Genomic DNA, 10,000 nt, shown 5'->3' with positions numbered 1-10,000 from the left:
ACCTTAACACTTTCCACGGTCTGTTTTGTGGCGCTGCTGGGCTGGCCTGACATAATACGACTCCTGCTGCCCTAACAGAGACCAACTTCCTCCTGCCGCAAGGAAATGTGACATACACCGCAAATAATATCATTCATGTATGTATGTATGCTTTGTATATTCCTTAATGTGTGTGTGTGTGTGTGTGTGTGTGTGTGTGTGTGTGTGTGTGTGTGTGTGTGTGTGTGTGTGTGTGTGTGTGTGTGTGTGTGTGTGTGTGTGTGTGTGTGTGTGTGTGTGTGTGTGTGTGTGTGTGTGTGTGTGTGTGTGTGTGTGTGTGTGTGTGTGTGCACTTTCTCTAAGAGTCCAGAAACTATCAACGCCACAGCCTGAAGGATAAACGAGACAAGATAAATAAATGAAAAAGTGTAAATGAAAGCGAGAGACAAGCCACACCATGACGGAAAATTAACTTGGAGTCTGACACAACGATCATGAACGCGATGGGCGCTGCTTGGCTCTTCGCCCCCCGACACACACAAAAAATCATATTCGCGTTTAACTCCCTCACCCTCACTTCACGCCTAACCTGGGTGAACGCTTGCTCCTCACTATCAACATCATCATCATCATCACCATCATCATCATCAATGCCCTCATAACAATAATTCCTACGCGATACTAAAAGCAGCTGATTGGTAAGTTTGTGGGAAATAACATCACTTTCTACGATAGAGGCGCTTCCTTCACTGGACACTTCAGATTACTAGGAACTTTCAAATTTAACACACAGGTAATAGATTGGTTTGACCTGGAGTAAACATGCAACGTACGCAGTAAGCTCGGGACATTTCTAAAGAGATTATGAAAGCAAGTCACGTCTCCTTCCATCGCCACCACCACCACCACCACTACCTCCTGCTCCTGCTCCTGCTCTTGCTCCAAGGCCATTAATTTGAATATAGATACTAATTGCCCCACCCATCCACTTCTCATTAACGCGATAACGAACATCCTAAGTGAGTGGGAAATCTTTTATTACTTCTAACAGCCATGAGGTAGAGTGCATATACCAGGATAGGGATCGAAGAGAAATATATAAGTGGAGGAGGTCGAGGATAAGGTGCTTGAAGGAGATGAGGCGAGGGAGAAAAGTGACCAACGAACTCGATAACGGATAGGGTGAGACTAGATGGAGAAAAGAAATGAGCTACTGGAGGTATAAAGCGGGATGAAGGAAGGAGAAAGAGAGAGAGAGAGAGATTGGTAGAGGAAAACAGCACACGAGGAAGAATACGAGAAAGAGATAGAGAGAGGACAAGGAAGGAGGCGCTTAAAGGAGTGATTGAAGAATCGGGATGAGAGAATTAAGAGACAGAGAAGACTGAAGTGAAGGGAAGGTATAAATGGACATATGATGGTGGTAGATGGCAAAAACAGATGAATCAAGGACAGGAGGAACAATAATGGCAGAAGGAACTAAAGAATAGGAGTAATGAAGAAAACTCTGTTGGTAATAACTATGGGCCCTCTGTCTTCCCCCCTGGTAGTCTCGTCCTGGCGAGAGGCCACAAGGAGGCGAAAGTTAGCGAACCATCAGGCACACAGGACTGCACCCTTGCCACCACGCGCTTAAATCCCGGGCTTCCACTGTGTCACTTCCTGGTTCGTCCAAACCACCACTCTGACTACAGGAACCGTTTGGCTGAATTTCCGTCCTCCCTGCCATCCTCCACTACACTCTCTAGTACTGACTGATCCACTAGTTTTCAATAAAAGGTCTGCTCAAAACAATATCTGATGTCCTCTTCCTGCCAGACACGAGCGGCAATTATTGCGTCATAGCAAGAGGTCCTCAAAAACTTGAGCCCACCCTGCCCACCTGCTGACACTCTTCAAGACACGCCTCGCAGGGCTCGTCCCGCCCTCAAACTGGGGAGTGAAAGTAAACATCGTCAGAGATCTACTAGACAAAACAGACCCTTAAGCTGTGCGCTCTCAGTTTCTCTAATTTTTTCTCCTTCTTTTTGGGTGAGCCCTTCTTACTAGGAAGTGTTTATGCTAAACTGGTACAGTAAATTCTTCAATAAAAATTCCACCGCAAGCACTGTACGAAGAGACATTGAGGAAACCACCTGGAGGATGTAAATAAGATTATAATCCAGGCCAATACTATTCTAAGCCAGGCACAGCAAAACCACCAACACCTCCCACACGGTACTAATCGCGCAGCCAACACAACCCGCGAAAAAATGAGTTTACTCAACCCACTGTAAATCAAAATCTTTACTTTCTTTTACTGCTTATAATACATCAACCATCTATCAAACAAACTTTCACATTTTGCAGCAGTATATCACAATCACAATTTAGTGTTCTCGTCATGTAAAGAAAGAAGTGTTCTCCAGTGAGCGGTGACGCCACGCGCACATCACTCCACCTCGCGTCTTGGTTGGCATGTCCCACACTTCCTGTTTCTATGTGGTGACCGCTTAGCAGCCTTAGGGAAACTGCGTAAGTTGGTTGACAGAGAGAGAGAGAGAGAGAGAGAGAGAGAGAGAGAGAGAGAGAGAGATGGGGGTGCGGGCAGAGTTAGAGGCTCACCCCGTAGAAATTACTGGTAAACTGATAAGGATAATATGTAGACAGCTAGCCACCTAAACACACACACACACACACACACACACACACACACACACACACACACTGCACGGTCCACATAGGTCAAAACAACGCCTTAGACTGCACGTACTATATCATTGGACCAGAAACGCTCAAAGTTCTCAATAACAGAAGGCAGTTACCATCAATTCTTAGAGCAGACATCACATCATCACACGCTAAACACTCCAAGTGGTTACGCTGCTGAAATGAGATACGTGAAGTTGAACAGAAGCCCACACAAATGATTCGACACTGACTTTACGTTCGTCACACTTACTCTTTCGTGATGCAATGATGGAGGGCAGCTTTATGTTTGATCTAACACACCCACCCATCCCACGCCGTACCCCGCCTTGTAATAAGCTATCGGGAAAAGCAGCGTGGTCAATACCAGAGCCGCTATTACATGGACAGGTTCTCGGTCAACACAGCAAGTTCACTCATCAATATCCCGTTGGAAACCGTGATTTCGTTCAGCATAGCATGTCTAGGCTATAACAATCACTGCTGTGGCAAATCTTCATATGCTGACGGTATGTTCATGCACTTCAGGATTTTATAAGACTATTTAAATGTATTCACGTAAGATAAATTGGTATACTTTGTTGAATAAACATTTTGATGAGTGCAAGACTAAGTAACAACTGTTGTGACAATCTTGAATAATGTAACAATGGGATATTCCGTACGGGTAGTGTTGAGGGCGAGAAAGGACCAGGTATTCAGGGTATTATTGATTATTTCAGGCTTCTTTTTATTGCTTTTATTGCAAAAAATAAAATACACGTTGTAAACACAGAAACTTGATGAGGGGGCTGGCTGAGTATATCCCGTATCGTATAATTATTTCGGTGAACTGATGGTCAAAATTATGCTGCGGTAACTTACTGTGCTGACCGAAAACTTGCCCTTGTAACAGTCGCTTAAAGGCTACTGAATGACATTAAATTTAGTTTGTATACAACCTGCAACATCACAGAGAGGATTGAGAGAGGAAGACAAGGCTGAGTATTAATGTTTCAGAGGTCCGCATCAGCATACATAGAGGAATATGGCGGACACATTCTACACATTACAAAATACAGAGTACAGAGCTTGAAAAGTTGAAGAAAATAATTAATGCATGCTTCCTTGATAATCTACTAAAATCATACCTTTTATTCATTATTTTCTAAATTTACACCGCCTAGTGCAGTGGTTCCCAACCAGGGGTCCATGGAAGAATTTCAAGGGGTCCATAGAGATTCTACTTATTTTTAAATTTATTATACTGGAATTAGGAGACATGCGGCTCAGAATAAAATTTATACTACTGTTCACAATCCTTAAAACTGAATGCTTAAATGTTAGAATTGCTCTACATTAGCTAACAGTATCAGCGGTGTCAAACTCACGGTCCATGTGACAAATTTGGCCCTTGGGATGGTCATGAGTGGCTCGCGAGATGACAGGAAGATTTATTGCCTCCTTAAATGACGAGTGTCATGAATATACGTGATATATGAATGAGAGAGAGAAAATGAATAAATAACCTTTATTTTATTATGGCAATATTAAGTGCAATAATTAATTCATATTGCAATTTATTGTAATACAGCTATTGCAGCTATTATAAAGGGAAGATGCTTATATAAATGAAAATCACTAATGCTGTGTCATCGTTTTTTTGACAAGCATGGTTTGAGTTGGAATAATCTTGTTGGAATCACAACTGATGGAGCTCCAGCCATGCTTGGGTCGAGGTCGGGTTTCCAAGCAAAAGTAAAATCCAAAGCACCAAATGCAGTTGGTGTGCACTGCTTCATTCATCGGGAGGCTCTGGCTTCTAAATCGCTTCCTTCTGGGCTTCTCACAATTTTCACTGGTATTGTCAAGGTCGTGAACTATGTGAAAAACTCTGCCCTCAACACGAGACTGTTCCAGCAACTGTGTCATGACATGGAATCCGAGCATAGTTCCTTGCTCTTTTATACATCCGTCAGGTGGTTGTCTGCAGGAGATTTTTGTCCCGCTTCTTCTCTCTTCGCCAGGAAGTTGAAATGTTTCTTGATGTACAGAAAAATGTGACCTGTTGGAGATATTGAAATCAGAACACTTTGAGCTCCGCCTTGCTTATCTTGTGGACATATTTGAAATCTTCAACCAGCTGAACTTGAGACTCAAGGAAAGGATTCAAACTTGCTCAGCCACTGTGACTCAATACATGCATTTTGGCCAAATTGGAGCTGTATAAGAAGAGAGTGAGTGTAGGAAAATTTATGATGTTTCCATCATTGAATGAAGTTCTTGCTGATGGTCAGCTTTCAAGTACCTTGTCCAAGGAAATCATGGACCACTTGTCTCAGCTAGATGATGAATTTCGCCGTTACTTTCCTGACTTGAGCCCTCAGCATGCAGGATTAGCAAAAAATCCTTTCTTATGTCAGGTTGATGATGTGTTAGAAGACGCACAAGAAGAGTTCATTGAGCTTCTCCATGATTCAACAGCCAAGAATGTGTTCCAGTCAAACTCCTTGTCTAGCTTCTGGTGTTCAATGATGGAATCATATCCAAAAATAAGTGATCTGGCAGTTCGAGTTCTTTTGCCTTTTGCTTCAACCTACCTGTGCGAAAGTGGGTTTTCTTCATTACTTGCAATAAAAACAAAATCAAGGAACAAGCTGTCTGTGGAAGATGACTTGAGGTGTGCACTGGCTGCCACTGAGCCAAGGATTCATGAGCTGGTTGCTCAAAAACAACCACAAAAGTCCCATTGAGAAATATAAAGTGACATACTTTTTCGCAACCAATGAAAAGTTTCATTCACTGCTGTTTTTGTGATTTTTTGTTGTATTCATACAGTTTTTGTGATTCTTTTTATTCATACATGTGCTTGCAAGCTCAAAAAAGGGCAAATATTATAAAGATAGTTTTTGCACACAATACCTACAACTATAACAACATTAACATAACATTTTTCCTATGTGTTTTACTTAAATCAAAAAGTGCTGAACGGAATGTTTTCTGATTTCATATAAATAGGCCTACATCTTAATCAGCATAACAATGGAAGGCATTTTACATTAATATATTCATTTCTTGCAGAAAAATCTTTTATTAATTTTCTTGGCTTAACCTATTTCGTTGTAGGGGGTCCACAGGTGAAACAATGACTGGAAAAGGGGGAACGGGACAAATAAGGTTGGGAACCGCTGGCCTAGTGTGTCAAGAACTTTGCAGAAGTGCAGAAAGAGGGAGAACATTTTACCGTCACAGTTGCGTTATCCTTCTAGGTATGGAATATACTTCACATGAATGGGAATTTCCACTTATACCGCTCTGTTAAGGTGGAATCATAAGCATTTCGTTGAATCACTCCTCTTCTCTAACTGACTGTCTCCAGATCTTTCTTATCGCAGAAGTGTTGCATCTCTTGCTATCTTCTGCCGCTGTTTTATGCCAACTGCTCTTCTGATCTTGCTAACTGCATGCCTTCCCTTTTCTTGCAGCCTCGTTGCACAAGACTTTCTTTTTTCTCTTATCCCTTTTCTGTCCACCTCACCAATGCATGAGTTAGCCAGTACTTTCAATCATTCATCCCTTTCTCTGGTAAACTTAGAACTCCTTTCCAGCTGCTAAATTTCCTCCCTCCTATGACTTGAACTCTTTCAGAGAGGTTTCAAGAATCTCATCTTTTAAATTTGACTACTACTTATAATTCTGTTTGGAGACTTTTTTTTTTATTATTATCCTTTTGTTGCCTTTGACCGGTGCCACTCCTGCATAAACAACAACAACAACAACAAAAACAGTAACAACAACCACAACAGCAACAGCAACCACAACAGCAACAATAATATTGATAATAGTAATAATAATGATATTCATAATGACAATAATAATAATAATAATAATAATAATGATAATAATAATAATAATAATAATAATAATAATAATAATAATAATAATAATAGCAATAGTAATAATAATAATATAATGATAATAATAATAATAATAATTAACAGTACACAACAATAATAGTGATAATAATAATAATAATAATGATAATAATAATAATAATAATAATAATAATAATAATAATAATAATATTATTATTATTATTATTATTATTATTATTAATAATAATGATAATAATGAAAAGAAAATAATAATGATGATGATAATATCAACAATAATAATAGTAATAATAATGATGATAATAATAATAATAATAATAATAATAATAATAATAATAATAATAATAATAATAATAATATTGGTAATAATAATAATATATAATGATAATAATAATAATAATAATAATAATAATAATAATAATAATAATTATAATATTATTATTATTATTATTATTATTATTATTATTATTATTATCATTATTATTATTATTACCAATATTATTATTATTGTTGTTACTATCTTTATTATTACTACTGTAATTTTCATCGCCATCATCATCTTAGCGGCCGTTGAAAACAGTTCTTATGAAACACAACACGTTTCAAAGTACAGATCTTCGTTTCCTGAGGTAAGAATTGAACGGAGGGTCACATACTGATTCATTGGCACACTTGAACTACCTGAAATCTGGATGTCCAATTACTAACTTCAAGAATATTTGAAGATATCAATGTACACAACTCTGCCAAAATCTTGGCAACTGTAAATCACCTCCGCCTCCGCTTCGCTGGTGATCACACCCTCCATAGCTCCGGTGTTACAATAGTTATTGTTTTCTTGGAAAGGATTTAAACACTTACACACGCCTGCACAATTTCTTGTGAAAATACGTGGAAGGATGCGTTTTGGAATTCATCGTGAAAACTGAAAGTTGCTTATCAGGTTTGAGTTTTGTGCTTTGCGCTTTTTGACACATAATTCCCGCCACAGAAAGCAGGATAACTTATCCATTACGAAATGACCGGTTGGACTATCCTGCTTTGTTATATCGCTATCCGCACATCAATCGAAGGTAATTTTTGACGTGAACGACGAAGTATGCAAAAGAAGGTGGTAAGTAAGCCAAACACAAAAGTCAACAACTCTTAATTGCCTGACACTTAGACACGCCCAGACAATACAAGGCGCGCCAAACTCACTGCTTCACACTGCCTTGATATGTACCTATTCTTACAACAGTGAAAATATTTATTATCTGTTTTGGAAAACACTTAGAGAATCTAAAAGATTTCAAACAGATATCAAAACTTTTCAATACCTGGACTCAAGTTGGCTACGTAATTTGAAATGAAAATTCGCGACAAAACCAAGTAAATTTATGCTACTTTACATAAAAAGAATGAAAATGTTTGACATATCGAACTTGAAAACCAACGAGCACATACACGCAACCACAAGCACAATGCACAGACACTCACCGTAAGGGATTGGCCGGTGGTCAGTCGTTCCTCTCCCGCGTGTCCACACCACACTGCCCCACGCATCACAGTGCATGATACATTTGTACAGGCGGTCGAGTCATGGTTATCGCTGATGCACGCCAGATGACGCTGCGGAAAAGAAATGAGAAAAAAAATAATTCCTAAGGATTGAACCCCCACACAAACATGTCCCGCAGTGTCCGTCTGCAACGCGCCGCAGTGACACTGGGGGACGAATGGATGATGTATGCTTAATGTCTTAGAAACATTAACACTTGTGACTTTTAGTGAAAGCCTCCATGAGTGAAAAATAAAATGCAAATATTATAAATGACAGGCAGTATAGACAGAAGGTGACTCCTAGAGGAGACTGACACACAATTGCAAGAGAAAAGTAAACAAGGAATTCCGGATACGGAAAGGTGCTGTATCATTACAGAGAGGAAGGTGTAAACAGGGGAGGCCATTGCAACGCGTCGTGACCATGAAGGAGTGTGATAATATCCCTTGAAGGCCACTGTCAACCTTTCTCAAGACACAATAAAAACCACCAAGTTCGCCAGTCTTCAAGTCTGCTGCGTCATTAGCACAGACTGGGAGATTAGAGCTTATTGTATGTACATCACAAAAGTTTAACGAGTTTTCTTTGCAGCTAACTCTGACGTATGGCGTTGATTGAAATTAACGAAGCCAACTGCAATGAACGGCTGAAACTGCAACCTTGGCGGCATTCACTACTCCCTCCTGAACCACGACACGGAAGGTACACCTGAAATACTCCCTTTGACAATGGCATGTTACGGAAACTCTTCTCTTGGTTTTTGTACTAAGGCAGGAACAACAATTGCAAGGCCTTATCGGTGAGCCGGGGCTACTATACGCAGCCCGCCATAGTGGACAGTCATGACAAAATAACGAGAGCCTCTCCTCCAGATGCTGGTCACCATTCCAGCAGTAATTCCTAAGACGGCTTGCAGATGAAACTCAGTAGTAGTGGTAGTGATGGTGATGGTGGTAGGTGACAGTGATGGTGCTACTACAACTACTATTTCCACTAGTATCACCTTTAATACGTTTTCAATCGTATATAAGTAGGAATCCACTGTATCAATAAGACGACAATATCTGATGCAATATAATCATGCGATAGCGCAGTCAATTTTGTACACTTTTCCTCATTACAGATGCCACACACTTTTACATTATGATTTCATTAAAGAATTAACTAACAATTTACTACAAAACTGCATGCATAATACTATCACTTACCATAGACAGTAAATGTTTAGATGGGGCAATATTCAACTCATGACACGCATCGCACTCACTGTGACGTCACGCCGCATCTATGTGCCTGGTCATTGACGGAGCTGTGTGATCGTCAGAAGAATAGCAGAGGCAGGTCATATGCAAGTGTGTGTGGCCGTGTGTTACTGTGAGTGCAAGAAAGAGTTCATTTCAAACTGTTCACGCTACGCTTGATGATTACCGCGCATGTTCAAACGAGACATTTAAGCACAGTGACTCTAGTAGAAATTAAGAGGAAGTCAATGTAATTACTAGCGTAAGGAAAAGTAGCACGGTGGCTGCGTGCCAGCTGTCAAGATTCCCTCCTCACTATATCTCGCTAATTTGCTCTTTTGACGAGTGACTGAGTGACTGGTAACATTAATACAACTGATTGTAGGTAAACTATAAAAGGGTTTCCAAAGTTCTTGAGCAAGCACATAGGCAATGGAGTCCATGGAAAACAATATAACAAACATCCTCAAACCAATCGGTGAAACAACATCAACAACAATAAAAAGACAACAGCAATAATGATAAAAAATGAAAATGGTAACAACAATGATAATAATGATAATGATGATAATAATAATAATAATAATAATAATAATAATAATAATAATAATAATAATAATAATAATAATAATAATAATAATAATAATATAATAATAATAATAATAATAATAATAATA

General features: G+C 39.3%; 2 protein-coding genes across 2 annotated transcripts in view; one reads left to right on the top strand and one right to left on the bottom strand.

The window, feature by feature from the left end:
- LOC123505129 (elongation of very long chain fatty acids protein-like) overlaps positions 1-8,056 on the bottom strand; it is a 155,880-nt gene extending 147,824 nt beyond the window's left edge. The window contains exon 1 of the mRNA XM_045256213.1: positions 8,019-8,056. The gene's annotated coding sequence lies outside the window, so the exon portion shown is untranslated. The remainder of the gene's footprint in view (positions 1-8,018) is intronic.
- LOC123505174 (protein ZBED8-like) lies at positions 4,905-5,399 on the top strand. The gene has a single exon (XM_045256336.1). It carries the CDS (start codon positions 4,905-4,907, stop codon positions 5,397-5,399), a length of 495 nt encoding a protein of 164 aa, XP_045112271.1.
- Positions 8,057-10,000: the final 1,944 nt, after the last annotated feature.

This window comes from Portunus trituberculatus, chromosome 17 (assembly GCF_017591435.1).
Source record: "Portunus trituberculatus isolate SZX2019 chromosome 17, ASM1759143v1, whole genome shotgun sequence".
NCBI lineage: Eukaryota > Metazoa > Arthropoda > Malacostraca > Decapoda > Portunidae > Portunus > Portunus trituberculatus.
The sequence above is the reverse complement of the archived record's forward strand: the minus strand, read 5'-3'. Positions and strand labels throughout refer to the sequence as shown.

Bases quoted from the DNA above. Each gene is read 5' to 3' on its own strand.
- LOC123505174 (XM_045256336.1), top strand. From the start codon at position 4,905: ATGTTTCCATCATTGAATGAAGTTCTTGCTGATGGTCAGCTTTCAAGT.